Source organism: Heteronotia binoei, chromosome 1 (genome assembly GCF_032191835.1).
Source record: "Heteronotia binoei isolate CCM8104 ecotype False Entrance Well chromosome 1, APGP_CSIRO_Hbin_v1, whole genome shotgun sequence".
In the NCBI taxonomy this organism is placed as follows: Eukaryota; Metazoa; Chordata; class Lepidosauria; order Squamata; family Gekkonidae; genus Heteronotia; species Heteronotia binoei.
The window spans coordinates 41277891-41304253 of record NC_083223.1 but is presented as its reverse complement, the minus strand read 5'-3'; the positions used below and the strand labels follow the sequence as shown (position 1 = coordinate 41304253).

General features: G+C 46.4%; 1 protein-coding gene across 1 annotated transcript in view; it reads left to right on the top strand.

The window, feature by feature from the left end:
• The window catches only part of VSNL1 (visinin like 1), a 114937-nt gene that overhangs the window by 50176 nt on the left and 38398 nt on the right, over positions 1–26363 (top strand). Inside the window, exon 2 of the mRNA XM_060233657.1 lies at positions 6357–6523. Coding sequence (XP_060089640.1) covers positions 6362–6523 — 162 coding nt within the window. The 5' untranslated portion in view covers positions 6357–6361. The remainder of the gene's footprint in view (positions 1–6356; positions 6524–26363) is intronic.

Genomic DNA, 26363 nt, shown 5'->3' with positions numbered 1-26363 from the left:
AGCAGTTATAGCTATTACCAAGGCACAGCAGGGAATTTGTTAAAACTTCTTCATATAAAAATAACAAGAAAATTGGCCTGTTATCACATTGCACAGAATTCTGCACATATCTATGTTTTATGTCTGCTTTCTCAACAATATTGTATATTTCAGTGGCAACCTGAGTTCCAGTGAGAAAAGGCAGATTAGGAATGAGAATAAATAAATAGTCTGCTTGATAGTTTCATTGCACACAGGTTTATTTTGTGGAATGAATTTGCATTCAGGGTTAAGCCTGGCACTGTTGTACTACCTGGGGTTTCCAGGATACACAAGTAACAAGGACCACAAATACAGAAAGGCACAGGAGCAAGGTCTACAAACTGGTCTAGGGTCCAAGTCACAGTCTAAGGATGACAGTCACAGTCCAAAGGTCAGGGCAAGAGGGTTGAGGGTCCAAAAGTCCAGCCCCAAAGCTTGGAAACAGGTGTAGGATGCAAGGGTCTGGGTTCCAGGCTTTAGGAGGAAGCACAGATTAGACAAGGTACAAGTCATCAGGGTCAGGGTATAGCTTTGTTTGCCAAACAGGTCAGTGCACAGAGGGGTGGCAAAAGCAAGGATGCTTACATGCCAAGCCTTGCTCAGCATGTTCCTTCCAGTTGCCTCATTTGCTCATTCATTCCCACAGCCCAGGTATTGCTCCTTGCAGTTGTGTTCACCTTCCTACAGTGCAGGTCTTTTAGTGTTTCCCTATCAGCCTATCAGTCCTGATCCTGAAAAGACTCCATTCCAGGAATTAATGCTGATTGTTGAGCAGCCAGGCGGGCACTTCCTCATCTCTCCTGAGCTATCAAGCACTCTCTCTTCCTTCTATGCTCTGCTGGCTCAGGAAAGGCTGGTGGAGCCCAGCCATGACTGAAAAGTATTCTTGCTTCCTGATGCTTCCCCCATTGGGTCTGCTGGATCCAGCTATTCAGGAGGGGATTCCGTCAGTGTGGGGCTCAATTCTTCCGATTCCTCTGAGGAGGAGATGGCAGCTGGCTGGTCCATGGCAACTGTGTGCCTTTGTGGGGAGTAGAAAAAGGCTTCTCCGACACATATACCGTTTTCACACACAGCTAACCTCGCAGTCACAATCCTGTTCCCTCCACAGCGTCCGGTCGGATTTCGCACCATCTGTGCCGGAGTTACAGGAAGTGCTGCGGCTTTTGCGTAGCAAACGTAAACCGCTAAAACCCAGTTTACGTTTGCTACGCAGAAGCTGTGGCACTTCCTGTAACTCCGGCGCAAATGGTGGGAAATCTGACCGGACGCTGCGGAGGGAACAGGATTGTGACTGCGAGGTAAGCTGTGTGCGAAAACGGTAATATACACTATCCCTATGTTTCCATATGCATGACAAGGTAAAGAATGTTACCAATGGTCTTTATTACTAAGTTTATCACTTCAGAAGGAAAGTAAGTAGGATGCATTCAGGTGTTATTCTTCTGGTAGATTGGTCAAACAGAAATGTGTTCTCCTCCCTGTGAAGAAAAAGTAACAGTTAAACAGGCGGTGCTGCGTCTAACTAAACTTGACATCCTCCCCCTAACACCAGCTGAACTCCACCCTCACAGTCTTTCCAAGGATGGATCAAGGAGATACTTACTCAGGGAAATGTGTTGTAGTCATTCTGTTCTTTACTTTCACCTTGAGAAGAAGGTGTCCAAGCCATATACGTGCTGAAGGCACATACATATAGGCTCTCCCTTGGAGGATGCTAATGACACTATTGCTTAACAGTGACATCCTAAGCAGAGTTACACCCTTCTAGGTCCATTAACTTCAATCAAAGGGAGTAACTCAGCTTAGGAGGGCATTGTAAGAGCACTACACTGCACTTTATCCTTCGCCCCTACATGAGAACATGGTCAACAGAAACACATCATTAAAACACATAAAAACAAACTAAAATACACATATGATACAATAAAATATCTATACATAAAAACAATTAAAACTTACAGTAAGAAAGAGGGATTACTGAAGGAGCTCCAAACAGAACAAAAGTCTTCATTTGTTTCTAGAAGGCAACATAAGGGAATAGGCAAGCCTCTCTGGGAAGAGAGCCCTAGAGTTTTGGTGCTGCAATCAAGAAGGCCCTTTCCCAGCTTCCCCCACCCCTAATTTCAGAAGGCAGAGGCACCAGAAGAAAGGCCTTGGAAGATGATCATAGTAGTCAAACGGGTTCATAAGGGAGTAGGAGTCCTTCAAGCATGCTGGCCCCAAACTGTATAGGGCTTTAAAGGCCAGTGCTAACACCTTGAATTGTGCCTGGGAACAGATTGGGAGCCAGAATATATGGGCCAAGACTGAAGTGATATGGTCCCTACAGTCCAGTCCAGTCAACATCCTGGCTGCAGCATCCTGCAACAAATTTATTTTTAAATTTTATTTAGCAGATTTGTATTCCACCCTACCCTGAGAATGAGTACAGAGCAGATGGTTCTGAACATTTTTCAAGGGCAGCCCTGCTTAGAGCATGTTACAATAGTTTAATCTAGATGTGACCAAGGCATGCACCACAGTGGCCAGATCTTACCAGAAAAGGCATAAGAACATAAGAGAAGCCATGTTGGATCAGGCCAGTGGCCCATCCAGTCCAACACTCTGTGTCACACAGTGACCAAATATATATACGCATACACACATATACACACACACTGTGGCTAATAGCCACTGATGGACCTCTGCTCCATATTTTTATGCTAGTCAAAGCTGGTAAAATGCACTGCTAGCCATGGCTGCCACCTACTTATTCAGTAGTAGGCCTGGCCCCAAGAGTATCCCCAAACAATGAACAGATCCAACTTGTTATCCTGTAAGGTGAGTGCAACCTCCATCTAGGGTTGCCAAGTCCAATTCAAGAAATATCTGGGGACTTTGGGGGTGGAGCCAGGAGACTTTGGGGGTGGAGCCAGGAGACATTGGGGCGGAGCCAGGAACAAGAGTGTGACAAGCATAATTGAACTCCAAGAGAGTTCTGGCCATCACATTTAAAGGGACAGCACACCTTTTTAAATGTCTTCCTTCCATAGGAAATAATGGATAAGGGCACCTTCTTTTGGGGCTCATAGAATTGGACCCCCTGGTCCAATCGTTTTGAAATTTGGGGGATACTTTGGGGAGAGGCACTAGATACTATATTGAAAATTTGGTGTCTCTACCTCAAAAAACAGCTCCCCCAGAGCCCCCGAAACCTCCAGATCAATTCCCCATTATACCCTATGAGAAGACGTTTCCCTCTCCTCCCCCCGCCCCCCCCTTTCTGGGAAATCTGATGCAGGAGACAGAACTCACTCACCTCCGGAGGTGCAAAGGCACATGGTCCTTTGGGGGCGTGGCTGGGCTCCCCTCCCTTCACCGGCCAGCTGACTGGGGGCGGGAAGCAGCCTGAGAAAACGGAAGAGCTCTGGCTGCTGCGATCGGGGCTGGGTGGGAAGGGCTGCCGTTCTCCCCCTCCCCCCCCGCTTTCCCTTTTATGGCCAGCGGGAGGAGGAGGCTCCAAATCGGGGGTCTCCAGGCCTAGCGGGGGATTTGGGACCCCTACCTCCATCCAGAACAGGTGACACCATAAGTTCCAGATCAGACCTTCTGTTCACCAGTAGCACTTCTGTCTTGTTGGTAGCACATCTTGTCAGTTAATTAGCTTGTTGGTAGCACATCTTGTCAGTTCAAGGTTTCTACAGCCAGAGTTGTGAGATAGAGCTGAGTGTCATCTGCATGTATCATTGACAACTCAGCCCAAATCTCCAGATGACCTCATCCAACAGTTTCATGTAGAAATTGAAAAGCATAAGGGATAAGTTTCAGTTTTATTATTTTTATACGGTCAGCAACCAGATCCAACTGTTAAAAACATCATCAGGTATACAGATATTCAAGTTAAACACCAGTTAAAATAAAAATATAAAATTTTCCAAAAATTCTGTATAAAATTACAGAGAATTTTATACAGAGAAATTATAGTAGAAAGAGAATAAAATATAAAATACATAAAATAACATCTTAGATAACCATATTTAAAATTTGGACCTGGAATCTAAAAATCAAGAACTATATATTATGATGAAGTGTAAGTCAAGGCTCAAAAGGGCAGGACTTAAATTTATTGCACACTTTGATTGCCTGTGCTCAGAATCTAGCAGTTAGTTTTGTAATAACTGAGATTTCATCAGGTAATAATTTATCTGAGCATATCTGCCCTACCACAGGACTGTCAACAAGGGAAAGAATTTTCTTATCTTGGATATGTTTATAGAGGGGCAGCGGAAAAAGGCATCTCGTTGTTTACACTTCCGCTAGAGAACAGGGGAAAATCTGCTCAGAGTAAGCAACATTCTTATATCTCCCTTCCAAAATCATGGATGGCATGGCATCAAATTGAGCTAAAACATCTTCCTTATTCAAATTCAGATTGCAACGAAATCAGTTTCTGTGTCTCTTCCAGTAAATTATTGGTGTAACATTCTAGGGGCAGGGGAGAGAGATTTCTAGCCAGCATGAAACCATTCTTTTTGCAAAGTCCTTGACCTCTATTCACTGTGATTAGGACAGACAAATTTAGGAATGGAGAAGTCAGCACATTTAAAATAAAGCTGCTTTGAAATTGGTGGTGGACAGTGCCATCAAGTTGCAGTTGACTTATGGTGACTCCATAGGGATTTGGAGGCATGAGATAAACAGAGGTGGACCACCATTGCCTGCCTATGGCTGGATCTCCTTGGTGGTCTCCCATCTAAGTACTAACTAGGGCTTGACTCTACTTAGCTTCCTAAAAGTGATGAGACCAGGCTAGCCTGGGCTACCCGGGTCAGGGTGCTTTGAAATTAGTTTTGAAATAACAAGCACACAGAACTATTTTCAAACTATGCTTCAGGGATACAGAAGTTTTCCTGGGAGAGATTTCATAGTGGCTTGTCAGGGGCTTCTCCGTATTAGCAGTGAAGGGTAAGCAACAGGACCAACAAATGCAAAGGAATGAATGTGCTGGACAGCTAGACTACAAATTTTTCTGTATATGCAATGAGTTGTTTGTAAAGAAGAGTATTATATGAGAACATCAGATAAATTAGCAATGGTACAATACAAAAATAGACATTGTTAGCTAATAGAGTTCCTCAAAGGTTATAACCTGGTCAGACCAGGTGGAATGCAGGAACCTGGAAGATGGATTTTTTTATTTTTATTTTTTTCATTTTGAAAATCCCACTGTCTAACATGGGTTCTCCGCTGTCAGGATAAATCTAGAATTGCTGTTTTCAGAAGAATTATCTATATTGGCTTTTGCATTGGTTGCATGCAAATTGTGTATCACAAACCAGGGTGCAAGTGTTTAAATTGTATATATTTGAGGGGGGGAGGGGAAGGAAGAAATAAACTAAAAAAAACAACTGTTTGGGAATACCAGCAATGGCATTGTAAGAAACAACAATCCTCATATATGAAAAAAGAAAGAAAAAGAAATGAAAAACACTTGTGTTCATCGTTGCATCTCATTGGCTTGACAGAGGGGAAACCATCATACCATTTTGAGAAAATAAAATAAAAACTATTTAAATATAGTGGTGGTGGGTTGTATTTGTACATGGATTTTGCAGTTGCTCTAGACCAGGTACCTAACTTGGAGATGGCACCACAGTGTGGGTTCCAAGCTATGGCATAGTACGTACTTATATGCTATACTGGCTGTCTGCCCAAGCAGCAGGAAGGTGTTGGTGTCAGATATTTCTCTATCATACCAAATATGTTCAGAGTGATTCAGGTTTCCTTTCAAGAACAGAGAGGCATTTATGCTCCCCTAATAACCCCACCCAGACCCATGAAGGAAAATTTGGCTTCAATCCTATATGTTTCATCCTCTTTGGGAGCACTGTCTTTCTCTGCAAAGCATGTTCCTTCAGGATTCAGTATTTCCACTCATATCAGGTCAGAGGATTGCCAGTTCCTGGAGATTTGGGGGTAGAGCCTGGGGAAAGCAGGTTTTGGAGAGAAGAGGGACCTCAACAGGGTATAATGCCATAGATCCCACCCTCCAAAGAAGCCATCTTCTCCAGGGAAACTGATCTCTGTAGTTTGGAGATCAGTTGTAATTCTGGGGGCTCTTCAGGCCCCAGAAGGACATTGCCAACCCTAATGAGTCGAAAGCACTTAGCTCAAGAGAAACACACTCCACACTGGAGGACTGCCTCCACAGCAGATGAGGAGCAGCAGAAAGGTATTCCAGCATACGCTAGCCTAGTTTCATTCCATTAAAAATCCTCAATATCTATTGTGAACCACAGAAAGCATCCCAAAGGGCAGAAAGGTGGGTACTCATATGCATTTGTTCTCCATAGGCATAATGGGGAAGCAGAATAGCAAACTGGCTCCTGAAGTGATGGAGGATCTTGTGAAGAGCACAGAGTTTAACGAACATGAACTCAAACAGTGGTACAAAGGATTTCTAAAGGACTGTCCCAGTGGGAGACTGAACCTGGATGAGTTTCAGCAACTTTATGTAAAGGTAATTTTTCCACCTTTCTATCTCAGTAGAAGTAACATTGGGATCCGATTTAATGTCATGGCTCAAAAAATAACCAACCAGGGCATTTCTGGAGGATTTTTGTCATACAATGGTGAACAGTTGTTGATTTTTATTACAGAGGAATAGTTTCTTTTCTTTTTTAGTCCCTTCACAAGGTCATTTTCCATTCTTATTTGCTATTGCAGCTTCCTTGTATACTAACCACAGTTTTGTCATTACAAAAATACAATTAATGCCCTCACCTAATGTATCACTGCGTTGGATCCAGCAACAGATTACTGTTAACGGAAGGAAGGGATGATTTTTACCAATTGCCCACTTCCATTGCAAGCCCCCAATTAGCTGTTCCCCAATAACAGTATTTTGAGGACCATTGGGGCTGCAATGGGACTGGAAAGTCAAGAACGTCTTTTTCCACTGACAGATGTATTTCCTGCCTACAGAAATTACTGCTGGATCCAAACAACTGTATGCTACATATTGGCCCAGCTGTTACTAAAAGTGTTCAGCATTGTTTTTGTATTCTTACTTAGTATGATTTTGGGAGAGGGGTTGCATTTGTTCATTAAGACATATAGTCTTTAATTATTTTGCACAGCTCGGTTTTCATTATTACATTCCCTTTGGTTTGCACTGATTTGAATGGGAAATATTTGGTCCTTGCATCTGTCAAACAACTTTACAATCTGTCAAAAAAACTTGGAGAGCCATTTTGGTGTAGTGGGTAAAAGCATGGACTCTTATCTGAGAGAACCCGGTTTGATTCCCCACTCCTCCACATACACCTGCTGGAGTGATCTTGGGTCAGTCATAACTCTGTCAGAGCTGTTCTGCTCAAGAGCATTTTCTGTCAGAGCTCTCTCTGCTCCACCTATCTCACAGTGACAGGGTGTCTGTTATAGGGGAGAAGGGAAAGGGAAATTGTAAGCTACTCTAAGACTCCTTCAGCTAGTGAAGGGTGGGGTATAAATCCAGTCTTTCCTTCTTTATTAAAACTGTGTGCTAGTTTTCTGCTCACCCTCTACTTATATGTATGGGCTGGCATCTTCTGTATCAATGTATCTAAAGAAGTGCATGTACACATGAAAGCTTATACCTTAAATAAAACTTTGTTGTTTGTAAAGATGCCACTGAACTTTTTTCTACTGCTTCAGACCAACACAGCTACCCATTTGAAGTATCTCCCCAGTACAGGGTTTCCAGACCCCCAGTCCAGGCAGGGGATCCCCCAGTTATTGGGGCTTCTGCCTAGTAGGGGAAGCCCTGCCCTCAAACAGCAATGTCAGCATGCAGTGTTCCTGATGCAATGACATGATGTGGAAGTTGCATCATTACATCAGTGATATTAGATTAGATAATTAGATTAGATAATTTTATTTATATCCCGCCCTCCCCGCCGAAGCAGGCTCAGGGCGGCTAACAACATCAAGAGCATTGCATGGTAACGCTCTGCTTTTGGGGCAAAACTCTATGGTTTGAGCTCAGTTTTAACCCCAGATTATCCCCAAAAAGCAGAGCATCATTATCGACATGATGGTGTCACTTCTGTATTACACCATCACATGAAAGATATCCCCACCCACTCCTTGACTGCCCCCCAAATCCCCCCACCAGTGCAATGATCACACCTGGCAGCCCTTCCCCAAAGTTAATCTTCACACTTGGATGGCACAACAGGAAAAAGCTATTGCTTTAGATTTATGACAGAGCCAAATGCTGACGTTTTAAAACTGTCAGATTGATCAATGTAGAAGTGACCATCTTTCTAGACATGTAGGGTTTCGGGATGAAACTTCTGCCAGATTTGTTGACAGTAAACAAAGACTGTCCTCTAAAAAAAAAGGTGGGGAAGAAAAACAAATTTTAAAAAATGCTTTAACACTATAGACTACGCCCCAGCCAAAGTTACAGACTTCAGAATTCCACAGAATTTAAACAAAGAAAGTTATATATAGGTTAGATCCAACAAGCATTTTTGTTGGTGAAAAAGAAAGGATGGGTCCACCATTTCTTACTTTCTTCCCTCACCCCACCCCAAGTTGCAGCAAACTTAAGGTGACCCTTTGGGGTTTGGTAAGAAGAAATATTCAGATGTGGTTTGTATTTCCTGCCTCTGCGTTATGACCTTGGGCTTCCTTGGTGGTTTCCCTTCCAAATACTGTCCAGGGCCAACCTGGCTTAGCTTCTGAGATCTGATGAGATCAGGCTAGTCTGAGCTATCTAAGTTAAAGGTCTACGTCAGCTTCCCAGAAAGGCTATGCCAGCCATAATTAGATGTGGATAAAAAAAAGCTATGTGGGATAGGAGCTAGGATAGCAGAGATCAATATTTAGTGAAAAACCTTGGTGGATCCAACATTCAAGTTTCCAACTGACATCTGTAGTACTTAAACTGAGTGATTATGACTGGAAGTTATCAAGCACTGTGCTTTTTGCTGTGGACCTCCCACTGAGAGTTTAAGAGTGCTGTTGCACCGTGAAAAGGAGAAAAGAGAAGTCTTCCTTAAAACTCAGCTGTTGCTGGCAGTGCAACATTTCATGCCACCTCTTTCTAGCTTCCTCTAACACTTCTGTTTTCACTATCAGTACATGTCCTCCTCTTCACTTGCCGCATGCAAAGAGGGTGTCGTGCCAAACACTCCCTTGCACAGTAGGCAGAAAGTTTTGCTTTGTTACCTTGTGGGTTTTACAAGAGCCAGGAATGTGTTGTGCCTTCTGCCATCTGTGCTGCAGTCATTGCTTTTAGGGCCAAGTCATCCTTCCCAGGGGGTAAGAAAGCAATCCAGCCTGTCCTGTTTCAGTTTCCAAAGTTAAAAAATTATATGAGTTATGCAAAATGGTCTGTGCATGCCCAGTATCTATCCTACACAAGGCAAAATTGTATTTCTCTGTTAACACTCGGAGAAATCAGCATTGCATATGGTAACTTAAGGCTCATGGTTTCCCCAGAATTAGTTCAGCTTTCTCAAGTTTCAAGAATAGCAAAGCTCATACAAGCATAGGGTTGCCAAGTCCAATTCAAGAAATATCTGGGGACTTTGGGGGTGGAGCCAGGAGACTTTGGGGGTGGAGCCAGGAGACATTGGGGCGGAGCCAGGAACAAGGGTGTGACAAGCATAATTGAACTCCAAGGGAGTTCTGGACATCACATTTAAAGGAACCGCACACCTTTTTAAATGTCTTCCTTCCATAGGAAATAATGAAGGATAGGGGCACCTTCTTTTGGGGCTCATAAAATGGGACCCCCTGGTCCAATCGTTTTGAAACTTGGAAGATACTTTGGGGAGAGTCACTAGATACTATACTGAAAATTTGGTGCCTCTACCTCAAAAAACAGCTCCCCCAGAGCCCCCGAAACTTCCAGATCAATTCCCCATTATACCCTATGAGAATCAATCTCCACATAGAGAATAATGCTCAGCAGACGTGAGAGGATGCAAGGACTACAAGTCCCAGCATGCACCTCGCAAAGGGAGGTCAGACTGGAGCAAATAGCAGGCCGGCAGTGGGCGGGTCTTTGTAACTCGGAGGAAGGGAGAATCCTGAAGCCAGGCAAGGAAAGAGACATGATGCCGTTCCACCCCCCCACCCCCGCTATCAGATTTTTAGGGAGCGGGGGATTAGGCTGCTAATTCAGGGGTCCCCCGGCAGGGCGGGGGCGTTGGGAAGCCTATACAAGCATAGTTCACATGTTATGGTGTAGCTTCTTTCCCCTTCCCCACTCCGTTAGAGTTGGAACTGCATACTCTCCTCCTCTTTAGAAGCAGGTTTAATGAATTAGATGGCAGTACAAAGAATAAACTGCCTAAGGGAAGGTATACTATAATAGGTGCAGTAAGTGGAATTATAAAAGTAGAAGACAATTAAGTAAAACATGATACCTAGAGTAATCATTGGAGTGGACAGGGATTTTTTTTGAGCAGGAACGCACAGGAATGCAGTTCTGGCTGGCTTTGTGTCAGGGGGTGTGGCTTAATATGAAAATGAGTTCCTGCTGGGCTTTTTTTGTAGAAAAACAATGTGCAAAACAATTGTGACATCAGGGGATGTGGCCTAATATGCAAATTAGTTCCTGCTGGGCCTTTTCTGCCAAAAAAGCCCTGAGAGTGGCTCCATTTCCCTATTTCTTTTTAGTCCTATTTCTTCCTGGACTGTTCCATCCTACTAATCTCTTTATAAAATGTCCTCCTGAATGCTTCTGTTTTGCTCATTCTGTGGAACAAGAGAAGCTCAGGAACCTTCCTGGCCCTTCCTGTAGGCCATTCTGCAAGATGCAAGCCTCCCTCCACCCCCACCCCCCACAGGAATCTGACAGGATGGCAACTTCATGGGTAATTTGGGAGAGCAAAGGAGTGTGGATAAGTGATTTTTACCATTTAGGGCCTTTTCTATCATTACATTAGTAGCATGGAGAGACCTACATTATGTCCCTTTCCTTTCCCTCTTCAGTATTTTTGAATCTCAGATCAATAAGAATGAAATAAAATCAAATAAATGTGGGAGGAGCCCACCTTCTTCCCACACCAGTGTTGCTCCAGCACTGAGAAAATGTGAGTGCTTAGGTGGGAATTAGAGGTGTCTCCATCTCCTCCTCTCATGCCAGCCTGGACAGTCATATAGCAGCTTTTATTCCGCGGAGGTCATATTAGAAGACGCAATTTTCTATTGTCTGTTTAGTGCATTAGTACCACTGTGACTGGAGCAGGTAGATCAATAAGAAACAATTATGCACTGTCATGACTGGTTCCTACAGTGCTGTACAAAGTGTATGTCACCAAAATTGTAACTAAACACCCTTTTAGTCATCCATCTAGATACCTTGTGTTGACATGAAAAGGCTGCAATTGAGATTCAGGTCAGATTTCTGCTCATCATAGATGGAATGTTTCCAGCGCCTTGGGTTATCAACCTTATTTTTCCTCACGGAAAGCCAATTTATCCCTATTTGTGTTTCATTAGAGTTTGTGTGAATTGCCTTATTTTTGCCAACAGAAACATTGATTGGAGAGCGACTGCTCCAACTTATTCACTGTGCAAATTTTCTCTCTTAATTATATATTTCAAGCATGACAAGACAACGGTGAAGAAAACGTTCATATTGGAAAATTAAGCAGCTAAAGCTAGATTATAGAAATGGAGAAAGTTGCTAGAAGGAGATTCCCTCCCCCGCCAGTGCTCATGCTAGACATATCACTGGTTTTTTTTACAAAGCCTTTACTGCTCAGGGTTTTTTCATGGTTGAAACAATACTCTTTATGACCATGCAGAATTAAATCCAACTTCTCCTTCTCCTAAAGGAAATAACAAACAGCAGCAGAAGAAGAAATTAACACTCTCTCTTTCGCTTCAGGGAGGTGATAACATTAAAGTCTACTCAAGCTTGTTGCTAAACTAACTGTTAAAGGGATTAGTGAAAGGAACAGAGTCCATCACTTTTAACTCTTCTATGGCTGCATGACAAAGTACAAAATTTGACAGTTCCCCTTGCAAGGATCCACCCACCCCCTTCCCCAAAGGGTATTTTGGTGTGATTCTCTTCTGAAGCTTCTGTGCTTAACATATACAGATATGATTTCTCTCTCTGACCAGTGTCAGACTTTTCAGACTAGAGGTGGTGGGTTGCTTCCTAACAATCTCTTTACATCAATCTGGACCAGGGGTGGCCAAACATGTTTCATGTAAAAGCCACATAGAATAAACATCAGATGTTTAAGAGCAACAAGACATGAACATCGGACAGTAGGGTGACCATAATGTCTGAAGGCCAGCCAGGGACACTGGGGGGTGGGTGGGTGGGTAGGGGTGCGTCACTTCCGGTGACGTCACTTCCGGTGACGTCATGCCACCACCGGAAACAGGAAGTGGCATCACTTCCTGTGACATCATTTCCCCCGCGTCACCTGCCGGAAACGGGAAGTGACATCACTTCCTGTGACATCATTTTCCCCAAATGACATCATTTCCCCCAAATGCCACTGCCGGAAACAGGAAGTGACTTCACAGCACTTCCTGTGACGTCCCCAAAAATCCCCCAAATATCACCGCCGGAAACAATTTTGTTCTCAAATCCTGTATATACTTCATCAGTATATGGGATAAGGCACTTTCTCAACTGTGCTGCATAATGCAGCCTATTTATTTTGTCCTGTTGGCTCTGTTGGCTCTATCTGCGCCACCTTCATCACTTTCGGGGTGTGGATCCCCCAGTGGGGTGGTCTCCCGACTCCCTCCGCCGACTGTTTCTGATAGCCCTGCGCCCCCTCTTTCATTTGATATGTGTCTCGTGCGGGTGCCACCCTCCCGCCGGGAGATGCCGCAAAATGAGCCCCCTTGAGGCTTATGGCGGCAGGGCTCGGGGGAAGCGAGCTAGACTGCTGTTCTTTTGAGGGGTTATAGAATGTTTCGAGCCCGTGCCTGTGGCATCGGTCCCATCGTTGTGGGACCCAGGGGGCCGGCGCAGCGGCACGCCGAAGCAGCCTGTCACTAATAACACCGGTCGAGATGCAGGACAGGAACCTGGAAGTGACCGACAGGCTGCTTCAGGGTGCCGCTGCGCCGGCCCCCTGGGCCCCACAATGATGGGACCGATGCCACAGGGACGGGCTCGAAACACTCTATAACCCCTCAAAAGAACAGCAGTCTAGCTCGCTTCCCCCGAGCCCTGCCGCCATAAGCCTCAAGGGGGCTCATTTTGCGGCATCTCCCGGCGGGAGGGTGGCACCCGCACGGGACACATATCAAATGAAAGAGGGGGCGCAGGGCTATCAGAAACAGCTAGCGGAGGGAGTCGGGAGACCACTCCACTGGGGGATCCACACCCCGAAAGTGATGAAGGTGGCGCAGATAGAGCCAACAGGACAAAATAAATAGGCTGCATTATGCAGCACAGTTGAGAAAGTGCCTTATCCCATATACTGATGAAGTAAATACAGGATCTGAGAACAAAATTGCACTAGAAGACACAAACACAAAGCTCCCTTACACTGAATCAGTGCTTGGGTCCACCAAAGTCAGTATTGTCTACTCCAGTCACAAACACAAAGCTCCCTTACACTGAATCAGTGCTTGGGTCCACCAAAGTCAGTATTGTCACATAAGAGAAGCCCTGTTGGATCAGGCCAGTGGCCCATCCAGTCCAACACTCTGCGTCACATAACAACATAAGAGAAGCCCTGTTGGATCAGGCCAGTGGCCCATCCAGTCCAACACTCTGCGTCACATAAGAACATAAGAGAAGCCCTGTTGGATCAGGCCAGTGGCCCATCCAGTCCAACACTCTGCGTCACATAAGAACATAAGAGAAGCCCTGTTGGATCAGGCCAGTGGCCCATCCAGTCCAACACTCTGCGTCACATAAGAACATAAGAGAAGCCCTGTTGGATCAGGCCAGTGGCCCATCCAGTCCAACACTCTGCGTCACATAAGAACATAAGAGAAGCCATGTTGGATCAGGCCAGTGGCCCATCCAGTCCAACACTCTGGGTCACATAAGAACATAAGAGAAGCCCTGTTGGATCAGGCCAGTGGCCCATCCAGTCCAACACTCTGGGTCACATAAGAACATAAGAGAAGCCCTGTTGGATCAGGCCAGTGGCCCCTCCAGTCCAACACTCTGCGTCACATAAGAACATAAGGAGGGAGGGAGGGAGGGAAGGAAGGAAGGGAGAAAAGAAGGAAGGAAGGGAGGGAGGGAGGGAGGGAGGAAGGAGGGAAGGAAGGAAGAAAGGAAGGAAGAAAGAAAGGAGGGAAGGAAGGAAGGAAGAAAGGAAGGAGGGAAGGAAGAAAGGAGGGAGGGAAGGAAGGAAGGAAGGAAGAAAGGAGGGAGGGAAGGAAGGAAGGCCACCCCCTCCCGCCAGCCCCCCCCCGGCCCCCTTACCTGCGGCGAGTCCGGCGGCGGCGGCGAGTCCGGCAGCGGCGGCGGCGGAGAGGCCTTTCCGACGCCCCCCCCGGGCGGAGGAGAACGGGGGGGGGAATGCTAGAGGCCCGGGAGGGCGTCGGAAAGGCCCGCGGTGGTCGCTGGAGGGCCTCCAGCGACCACCGCGGGCCTTTCCGACGCCCCCCCGGGCGGAGAAGAAGGGGGGGGAATGCTAGAGGCCCGGGAGGGCGTCGGAAAGGCCCGCGGTGGTCGCTGGAGGGCCTCCAGCGACCACCGCGGGCCTTTCCGACGCCTCCCCGGGCGGAGAAGAAGGGGGGGAATGCTAGAGGTCCGGGAGGGCGTCGGAAAGGCCCGCGGAGGGCCTCCAGCGACCCCCGCGGGCCTTTCCGACGCCCTCCCGGGCGGGGAAGGACGGGGGGTGGGCGTTCCGAGGCCCGGGAAGCCTCGGGAAGGCCCGCGGGGGTCGCTGGAGGGCCTCCAGCGACCCCCGCGGGCCTTTCCGACGCCCTCCCGGGCGGGGAAGGACGGGGGGGGTGGGGGTTGCGAGGCCCGGGAAGCCTCGGGAAGGCCCGCGGGGGTCGCTGGAGGGCCTCCAGCGACCCCCGCGGGCCTTTCCGACGCCCTCCCGGGCGGGGAAGGACGGGGGGTGGGCGTTTCGAGGCCCGGGAAGCCTCGGAAAGGCCCGCGGGGGTCGCTGGAGGGCCTCCAGCGACCCCCGCGGGCCTTTCCGACGCCCTCCCGGGCGGGGAAGGACGGGGGGTGGGCGTTCCGAGGCCCGGGAAGCCTCGGAAAGGCCCGCGGGGGTCGCTGGAGGGCCTCCAGCGACCCCCGCGGGCCTTTCCGACGCCCTCCTGGGCGGGGAAGGACGGGGGGTGGGGGGTTGCGAGGCCCGGGAAGCCTCGGGAAGGCCCGCGGGGGTCGCTGGAGGGCCTCCAGCGACCCCCGCGGGCCTTTCCGACGCCCTCCCGGGCGGAAAAGGACGGGGGGTGGGCGTTGCGACGCCCTCCCGGGCAGGGAAGGACGGGGGGGTGGGGGTTGCGAGGCCCGGGAAGCCTCGGGAAGGCCCGCGGGGGTCGCTGGAGGGCCTCCAGCGACCCCCGCGGGCCTTTCCGACGCCCTCCCGGGCGGAGGAGAACGGGGGGTGGGGGTTGCGAGGCCGGGGAAGCCTCGGGAAGGCCCGCGGGGGTCGCTGGAGGGCCTCCAGCGACCCCCGCGGGCCTTTCCGACGCCCTCCCGGGCGGGGAAGGACGGGGGGGTGGGGGTTGCGAGGCCCGGGAAGCCTCGGGAAGGCCCGCGGGGGTCGCTGGAGGGCCTCCAGCGACCCCCGCGGGCCTTTCCGACGCCCTCCCGGGCGGGGAAGGACGGGGGGTGGGGGTTGCGAGGCCCGGGAAGCCTCGGGAAGGCCCGCGGGGGTCGCTGGAGGGCCTCCAGCGACCCCCGCGGGCCTTTCCGACGCCCTCCCGGGCGGAGGAGGACGGGGGGTGGGGGTTGCGAGGCCCGGGAAGCCTCGGGAAGGCCCGCGGGGGTCGCTGGAGGGCCTCCAGCGACCCCCGCGGGCCTTTCCGACGCCCTCCCGGGCCTCCGCCGCCACCGCCGGGCCCCGTGCGCGGGCGGGGAAAGCGGCGAGGGAGGGAGGGAGTGTCCCTGCGCGTGCGCAGAGCGATCTGCGCACGCGCAGGGTCGCTTCCTCCCTCACTCACCGCCTTCCCCGCCCGGGCGCGCGGCCCCCGGCTCTCTGGCTGGCTAAACCGGGACCTCTTAATGGTCCCGGTATACCCAGCCCGGGAGCCGGGAATTGGGGGCCAGAACCGGGAAAGTCCCGGGAGACCGGGACGGTCTGGCCACCCTATCGGACAGAGGGACGGAGTTGAGGCTGGGTGAGTGGGCGTCAACGTGGCAGATGAGGTTCAGTGTGGCCAAGTGCAAAGTAATGCACATTGGGGCCAAAAATCCCAGCTACAAATACAAGTTGATGGGGTGTGAACTGGCAGAGACTGCCACGTTCGGAGCAGGGCTCATCTAATACGTCCCCGAGAGTGTAGGAATGAAGACTCTCGATACGTGTATTGAGGAAGTGAGGAAAGCTTGCTTGCTCTCTGTAAGTCCTCGTTTTATTTATACATCTCTAGCTGATGCTAATCAGGCAGTTAATGAAACAGGAAGCTTTTGTTCAAAAGCATGAGGTTATGTCTTCGTAGCCGCCAAGATTCGATACAGCTAGCAATTTATCAAGAATACATGTGTCAGCAAAAGGAAGCGAGAATGAGAGTGTAAGATGTCTGCGCCCTTTTAGCCTTTCAGACACAATGTGGGCGGCTCAGGCTGATATGCCAAATGCGTGATCCACCCACATTTCTGTCTTCAGGCTTTGTGGGGTCTGGGGGCTCAAGCGCATGAGCCCCACACGAGAGTCTTCCCCGAGTGCCTAACTGGTTGTCTCTGCTTCTCCAGGTCAGTCACCTCAGCCTCAAGGGTACGAACTCGTTCCCTGAGGACCAGGAGCTCCTTGCATCGAGCACACACCAAGACTTCTGTCCTGTGGGCAGATAGTCATACATGTGACACTCATTGCAAAACACTGGAAAGCCCCCACCCCCCTGCTGGCATTCTACCTTCATGATAGCTTTTTAAAAATATATACAGTCCCCTTTAAATCCTGTTTGGTTATGTGGCTCCCCTTCTGGAGGGTCAACTTATGTTATTGGGAGCACAAGGAAATTAGGGATCTGGGTTCCTGGTTCTTACAGAGCCCCCAGACTAAGAGCCACAGGCCAAGAACCCTTTAGCCAAAGGCTCATGCCTCTGGCAAGGCTCAGCTGCACTTTCTTGAACTGTGGTAAGCTGGGGAAGGGAGGATGCCACAGGTATCTATGCAATCCTAGACGGAGCTATGCCCTACTATGCCCACTGACTTCAATGGATTTTGAAGGAAATAACTGTTTACGATTGTGGGGCCTGGTGCTTAAAACATTTCCACTTGGTTAACCACGTTACGTTTCCAAAGTAATTTCATCTACACCTTTTAATAAAAAAGGTAAATATTTCCTTCATGGGGTGATTGCATATCTTAGCATGTGAGCCCATGTAATTATGATACGTAAAAGGATAATGATGCTGTCTAAATTGCTAACAATTAACGGGGAAATTATAGGCAAAATTCTTCCCAAACACTGCGGGCATGCAGCTCACACCTGTAGAAAAGTTCAATACCACCTGTTTGCTCAGGATTTACCAGTGCCCCTCTTGTAAATTAATTTGTAGCGAAATGTTCAGCTACTGAGAAGTGGATTATATAACAATGCAATCCTCAGTAGACTTACACCCTTCTATATCCATGGAAGTCAGGAGGCTTAGATGTGGGTCATTCTGCTTAGGATGGGTGAATATATTGAAGCTGGCTGGTTTTACTAGCACAGTGGCCAGTGTGATTCTCCCACGTAGTTCTTTCTAGATGCTGAGCTGACTCTGAGAAAAGGTTTATCTTCATAGAACTGTACATGAGTAGCCTTTAAAAGAGCTTTGCAATGAGAAACACAATTCTTCGAGGCTTCATAAAAATATTTGGAAGCCACACATTTAGCCCCTACCATTGCCTCGGAAGAAGATTTCTCCATACCCAATTGTACAATAATGTTTGTTAAGCCTGCAAATGGATTCTGTAAAAAGAAACTAATAGGAATGTGGGTGGCTAGGTTTGCATCCAGGCCCTGAAAAATCAGTGGTTTGGGCTGCCACTGTTCTTCTTTTCAATATTAATACTGCAGTACATAGCTTTTATATGGCACTTCTGAGCACTGAAAGAGCTTCACAGATATTATCTCAGTAATCATTGAAGTGACCTCATATCCTCCATAATAGTATAAAAATGCTGAGGATTACAGACAGATAGGCTGTTATTATTCATCAAGGGCCTGTAATGTTGAGGTGTTGTGTGATGTTAAGAGTGTGTTTGGTGGCCACTGGGCTTAAGATAGTTTTCTCAGCTTAAAAATGTGAGTTTCCTTTCAGTAGCCCTGCTATTTTGGTTATGAAAACTGCAGTAGTTCTAGATGAAAACGATTAAATTTTTTCTTTGTTTGTTTTGCTTGAGACGGAAATGTGATGTTATATAATTAATACCAGACTAAAGAATCTCATCTCACACATTCTCAGCAACAAGCCACACTTCTACAGATTTTCCCTTTTCTGTCTGTGGTAGATAGTAGTTTGGGTGGTGCTAAATAACCTGTTACAAACTTGTGGTTCTTACTGAGATCCTGTACAGGGCAACCCATTGAAAGTTCCAGTCCCATTATACAGTTCTATGATTCCACATGTGAGGATCTGTGAATGACTGCAAGATGACTGTTATTCATTGGTGAGAGACTTTAAGAATGGTCCCTCTTAACTACACAGACCCCCATACAACCAGGGACAATGCCCCTTACTTCTCTTTTCTGCTGCAGTCATCATTCTTTTGCATCCAAGTGCAAGACAGAGATGATTTTAAAAGCTGGTGCATCCCTGGGAAAGGAAAATATTTTAAAAAGAAAATATATTTTTGTTGTTTAAACTACCATCCTACATACAAATAACTCCTCCAAATTTTACATAGATCCTTTCTTGAATTATATGATTTACATAAACCATATCCTTTCTCGTAATCACAAATATATTTACATAAGAGTTCTTCCTTTTCCTAAACATATTACCTACACAGTAAAATCAAAACACAATATATATCTTTTCCTACAAATATTCACAACAAGGTATACCATCTTGCATTGTTGTGCTTGTCCTTTCAGTTTTATGTTATCGGTTGCACTCTCCCCATCAACCACAGCCAGTACGAATCCCATCTGTATTTAGGTTTCTTTTGTCTATTGAGTGTCACTAGCTCTTTTAATTTTCTACAAATGTATGTTATCATTCTCTCTGGGGTTGTGTTTTTCATTTTCTGAAGTTGCTTCCATCTCAGCCACCCCAACACTTGTATAGTTAACAAGTTCAGAAGTCTAACAGAAGTTGACCAGGGCACTTCCCCCACTCTTTCTGCTTCCCTGGTGTTCTTTCATCCTCAGTTCTTCGCTGATCTCTCTCTTGCTGTTTTTGTGGTCCTGTGTCTCCCTGTGGTGATTCAAAACCTGATAACACGCTCTCTCATCCTTGTTCTTTTATCCAAGGCCATTTCAGAGTCTTAGCCAGTCTGACCTATGCTTCCTTAGATGTAGTGCAGTCTTTCACAAAATGCTGAACAGTTTCTCTTGGGGAGGCACAGTCAGGTCGTTTGCACATTTGCTCCAGGGGTTTAAGCCAGGGGTTGATTCTGCTATATTCAAAGTCTGATGGTAAGTTCTCCATCTGGTCTCTCATGTACTAAAAGGCACTCTCTTGTCTTCAAAGTTTCCTCCTTCTCCATCCACTCTTCCTTGCTTTCCACACCCATCTTTTCTCTCAATTTTGCATCATATGGTTCTTGATAGTCTTCCGGAGTCTTTAAGTAGAAGAAGAGAGAAGAGATTGGATTTATACACTGCCCTTCACTACCCAAAGGAGTCCCAGAGCAGTTTACAATCTTCATTCTCTTCTCCTCAACAGACACCCTGTGAGGTAAGTGGATCTGAGAGAGCTCCAACAGAAACTGCTGTTGAGAGGAATAGCTCTGCAAGAACTTGTGATTGACTCAAGGGCACACCAGCAGCTGCATGTGGAGGAGTGGGGAATCAAACCTAGTTCTCCCAGATAAGAGTCCACATACTTAACCAAACTGGCTCTCCTTGTTGTTGTCTTGCCACATCAGAAATCCACTTCAAGAACTCAATATTGATTTCATGTGATCCTGACCTGGATAGCCCAGGCAAGCCCAATCTTGTCAGATCTCAGAAGCTAAGCAGGGCTGACTGTGACAAGTACTTCGTTGGGAGATTTCCTTTAAATACCAGCAGTTGGGAGGACAAGGGCAGGCTTTATTCAGCCACCTCTCTGAATATCCTTCAGACCTGCAGTAGGGGTCAGTCATCAGAAGTTGCCATGACTTCCAGGTGCAGACAGACACATGCAATGCAAAAATACAAAAAACTGCCCCCTCATATGGTTGTTTTAGCCTATGGATGTTAAAATCTTTGCATTATACTGCCACAGGGTTGCAAAGTCTCTGGCTCTCACTTGCAGGGGTAGGAGGGAGCTTTCCAGAAGTGGAGGGATTGGTCATGCAGAAGTGATGTCATCATGTTAGCTAGCTGGTGGCAGAGAGGAGCCCACAAAATCAGGAGATCCCCCACTCCCACTGGGGGGCTGACAACTGTATGCTGCCAGGATTTTTAGTATCTTCCTCCATTGAGTTCTGATTCCAAACGGTCTTAAATAACAGGGACTATCTACCCACCTGTGTTTCTCCTTGAAAATGGTAGTTCTCCTACAACTTCCTGTATAATGGCTAGCAATGAAGACATGGCACCATTATAGAGCTTGTTTTTTTAACTTTTCAAAGTGTTGTGGGGGTCTGATCCTGCTGGGAATCACAGCGGAGGGAGAGACAGAAGTTCCTAGCAGGATTGGGGTCCCACAGCATTTTGATTTTAAAAAAAAAAGAGTTCTAAAATGGCCTCATGACAGTCTCCAGACTACAATGATCAGATCCCCTGAAGGGAGTGCAGACTGTATGGTATTTGGAGGGCAGACTCTCTGGTATCACATCCCCACTGAGCTCCCTTCCGTCCGCAGACTCCATCCTCCCCAGGCACCACCACCAAATCTTCAGGAGTTTCCCAACCCAGAGTGGGCAACCTTTTTTTCTCTTCGCTCTAAACTGACTGGACTGCTTAATAGAAATCACCTGTCAGGAGAAAGAGGGAACTAGATCAGAATCAGGCCATTAAAGGTGATGGTACTGTTAAAATTGGACATCTGTTAAAAGAACTTTATGTAGATTTAATCCCTCTTGAACTATCTGAATACAGGTGCTGGGTATGGGATTTTTTTTTGTCATTTTATTCAGGTTAGACTTGATTCAGCACAGAACACTAGTTCTATTAATAGATTTCCACACTGAAGTAAATTATGTTTGATCTGTTGTCAGATACTCAGACAATGACATTCTTAGGTGTATAAAAATATTGTTAATAATGAGGGGAAGATGAATGAAGTAACAGATTAAAGTCAGAGAGACCCACATAGTGTTTGAGTAGCCAGCAACTGGGAAGAATGGTGGAAAACTGGCAAACCAAGGTGACAGAACAAGGTGTGGGGGGGAGAGTATTATTTGAACCAGCTCTAATAAACAAAGTCTGCTGTAAAAATGTTACAAATATTAAAAAATCTGTCACTTTTGCCGGTTAGCAGTAAACTGGGGCTCAGTTTAGTAAACACTGTTAATTCCCCCCCCCCCCAGCTAAGTGTGAATAACTGACATCATGTAAATAGTTTTGGGGACTGATCAAGCACACCACATGGGCAGCAATGACAGCTAAAGTTCTCTGTTTATTTCTCCTTTTCCAAACTGATATGACTCAACGTTGCTCAGCCAGAGAGAATGGCCACCCTGGAGAGAGCTTTTTTTGCGCTGCAGAGATATTTCAGAAATAACTTCAGCCCCCGCAAAATGGGTTTTGATGCATTTGACACTAGCCATGAGATTATTCCTTGCTAATGGTGCGCGATGCTAGCTAAATCCTAGGTAACTGCAACATAGTTAGCCATGCAATATGCTGTTTGATAAGCCTTTGCGCTGATGGTTCTCCAGCTTGCTAAGCTAGGTCACAGTCACATGAAAAGTAGCATACAGAGTGACTTCAAGATCCATGTGTAAGAACATAAGAGTTGCCCTGATGGATCAGGCCAGTGGGCCATCAAGCCCAGAATAACATTTCACACAGTGAGCTGCTAGTTGCACTAGAAGGGTAACAAATGCGGCGTAGAGAACAAAGCCATCTCCATATGCTGCCTCCTGGCACTTGTTTTTAGATGCACACTGCCTCTAAATAGGAAAACTCCCTTTGGTCACAATAGCTGCTGCTAAACCTCTCCTACATGAATCTGTCTAACCTTTTATAGCCATCACTGCTTGTGTCTATCACCGTGTCCAGTGACACTGACCTCCTCGTTGAGTGAAGAAGTGCTTCCCTTTGTCCATCCTTAATCTGCTACCCATCAGCTTCATTGAAGAGAAGGAGGAGATTGGATATATACCCCACCCTTCACTCAGAGTCTCAGAGCAGTTTACAGTCTCCTTTCCCGTCCCCTCCCCACAACAGACTCCCGGTGAGGTAGGTGGAGCTGAGAGAGCTCTAACATAAACTGACTGATGTAACTGTCTCAAGGTCACATCAGCAGATGCATGTGAAGGAGTAAGGAATCAAACCTCCAAGATAAGGGTTTATGCACTTAACCACTACACCAAACACGCACTTCACCACAACACTAAACTGAGTGCTCCTGAGTCTGAGCTGAATTTAGAAGTGAGTCACATTCACATTCACACTGACACATGTCTTGTGTACACTTGTCTTCCATAGTGCATAAGATAGCATAGAGTGGCCTAGGTTCAAATCCCCACTCAATGAAGGATACTCGGTGCCATTGGGCTTGGCACTGTCTCTCAACATGGGTCTTCAACTTCATTTTCCTCTTCTCCATTTCATCCTTACACCAGCTTCCTATGAGGTGGGTTAGACTGAGTGAAACCGGTTAGCCCAGAGTTCTCCAGATGGCTTCCATGGCAAAACGTGGACCTGAATGTGGGTCTCCAGATCTTAATCCTGTATTCTAACCACTGCACCACAGATTTTCTCATCTTCTTGTTGTAACAAATAAACTCAGCTCTCAGGGCCTTCTCATGATCAATTTAGTATATGGCAGGTCTAGGAAAAAACAGGGCTTGTATTCTCTTCCCTGTCTGTGGCCTTCCAGGTGTCCATAAGATTCGGCTTCTGGTATGCCACTCCAATATGAGTATGCCAAAAGTTAAATCATGTCTGTAGCCATGGCTATACAAGGGGAGGAGGTGGTAGAAGGGAGATCATGAGAAGAGACCATCAATTGGAGTAGTATGTCAGTTAAGGGTTTGCCAAGCCACTGCATACGATAGTCTTGACTTCTTTGAATGCTAACTGCAGTGTGGCTCTTAGAAAAAGACAGGAATAGAGAATATAAGCTGGTGTTTTTGTGACAGCAAGACCATTAGTAAAAATCTACCCCCTTCAAGCAACAGAAAGTTTTTCTTCAGCAGAAAGAGCAGTTGACATTTTTCTTGTAAGAAGCACACGTAGGCTGCGTTGAGACATAAGTGAGCCTTGGTTTGTCATTATGGAAACTGGACTTGGAACTTCCAGCTTGTACGCTTCTTCCTTCTTCATTTTCACGTGGCTTGAAAAAATAATCAGTTCGGCATATGCAACAAATCAGTGTGTCATTTTATTTATATTACAAGGTATTGTTTGGTCTCTTGCCCCCAAATTAGAATTCCAAACTATGGTTTCCTGGTTTGGAGGCAAGACAAGAGAACAACTGTTGTTCATGGCTTTTTATTGTAACAACAAACCATGGTTTGTCATTCTAGGAACAAACCCCAGAAATCCTTGATCTTGTGTATGTCTCCTTTCTCTTCATTTCTCACGTGGCTCAGAAATTAAACTCATGGTAAACCATAGTTTGGGGAAGGCAATGGCAAACCACCCCGTAAAGAAGTCTGCCATGAAAATGTTGTGATGCGACGTCACCCCAGAGTTGAAAACGACTGGTGCTTGCACAGGGGACTACCTTTACCTTTTTTAAACCATAGTTTGTTGCCTTGTCTGAATGGTTTGTTCAATTGCCATGGATTCCAAGCTGTGGTTTACTGCAAGTGCAGAGGCAGGAGAACGAAGCATGATTCATTATTCAGACCAAATAAGTAGCTGTGATTTGTCACATATGCAGCAGCGCTTACCTTTCAAGCTATGTACAAGGGGAGAAGGGTGAGGGAGGAATATAGAGATCTGAAGATTTTCAAAACCTGTTGACAAACTATGATTTGTTTTTAGCTGTGAGTCAGCTAGGTTGGATGGAGCTGTAAAAATGATTACATTTTAGGTGAAGTAACATTACTAATTTAACATTACCATTTGGTAACTTTGTAGTTGATTTATAACCTTGTGTGTGTGTGTGCGTGTGTTTTACAAACAAGAGCTTTCCGCTTTTGCAACTGTGACAATTTCCATGATTGCAGTTCCATGTGCATAAGCCAGCTGCTTAGCAACAAGGCTAAATTGCTTTCCAGAGGCAGGATTTAAATCTTGATTCTCTTAGAGGGAAAGAAAGATTGATTGACAACTAGATAGACAGTGGTGTTATGTGCTTTAAAAATGCCTGTGCTTTTTATTCTGATTACAGAAGGCGGCAGGATGAGTGAAGACAGCAAGAATCTAAAAATGTCAGTGATATAATCATAGTTTGACAAACCAAAGAAGGCCTATTTATTATTTTTAGGCTCCTTATGCTAACAGCAGTAATGTTTATACCATGTTTTGCCTCAGTGCTCCAAATATGCTATCTTACTGTATAAAGTAGGCCAAGATTATTATGCATGTATTGCAGATGGTAGGAGTGGCATCATGGTATTCCTAAGGTTACCCAGTGAATTCAGAGCTGATATCTGAACAGGCAACATCCAGCTCATACTTCATGTTCTTAACCTCTACAGAACTGAGACATGAACAGACAACATCCCACTTGTAGCTCATGTTCTTAAGCTCTGCCGTTTACAGGGTCTTGGAATCACAATGAGAAAGGAATTCAGTGGTAATCTGATTTCCTTAAATCCCTCCAACAGAGATACAACACAAACAAGTGTCCTGGAGTTTTAGTAGCATTAGCAAAAACTCTCATGGAGGAAATGTCTGGAAATACATAGCTGTGTATACTTCAACTAGAAAGTGTGGGGGCCTGCAGTGGAAAGGAGGAACCTTTCTATTAATTGAAATCTATCATGGGATACAACCCAGTAAATAAACTCTGTAATATGCCTGACCCCACCTTGTTACCTAGCTGCTTCTGGCGACTTGCAGTTGCCTCTAGGCAACATTGGATTAGAATTGGGTTTAGGCTCCTTATAAAACATTTTGCCTCTGTTTGAAGTGTTTTATATGGCCTATATCCACAGTGTGAGTTAGGACAGGCCAGTAGGAATCAAAAACAAATAAGGAGCCTAAAAGAGCTTTATCATCCGTTGTCTCGAGATAAGCTTTAGCTGCCTAAAGTGCTGACTTCCCATTGCCATATGTAGCATTCATAGACTATAGCAAATACTCAGGGTCCCACAATGAGGAACTTCTACATATAACCAGTTATCCAGATAGTTTCAGTGACCCTTTTTAGCATTGCAGAAAATGATATAGCATTGTGTCTTCCCACACTACTCAGTAGTGATGGGAATCCAAGGTCAGGAGGGAGGTGCACTCTCAAGAGCACCCATGCAAGCATTGACCTTTCCCAGAATTGTGATACAAGGAGAAGCTGTGCTGTAGTGGCTCCCTCCTCACCACAAAAAAAAAAAAAAAACATTGGAAGGAGCTCTCAGATTGCATCCACTCTTGAATCAGGATGGCACTGGTTATCTGTAGGGAGTTGGCGCTGGAAGCTCTTTGCCTCGCAGGGGAAAGCTGAATGAAGTGGCCTTTAGTTCTTGTCTGAAGAAGACAACCATCAATTAACTGTATCTACTTAAATTATATCTATCTAGGAGTTCTGTGTGACTGTAGTATTTGCAACTATATGACTATTTATCCTGCTTGCTGTATAGGGTTGCCAGGTCCTACCTGGCTCCAGGCGGGGGATGATCCAGGTGCCCATAGAGTTTTTACCCAAATGCTAGAGTGTCCCCCATGTAATGTACCCAGCGCGATGATGTCACTTCTGAGTGATGTCATCGCACTGGGCATGTCGGGTGCCAGAGGAGCTCTTTGGGGGTGGATCCTCCCACTGGCCAGCT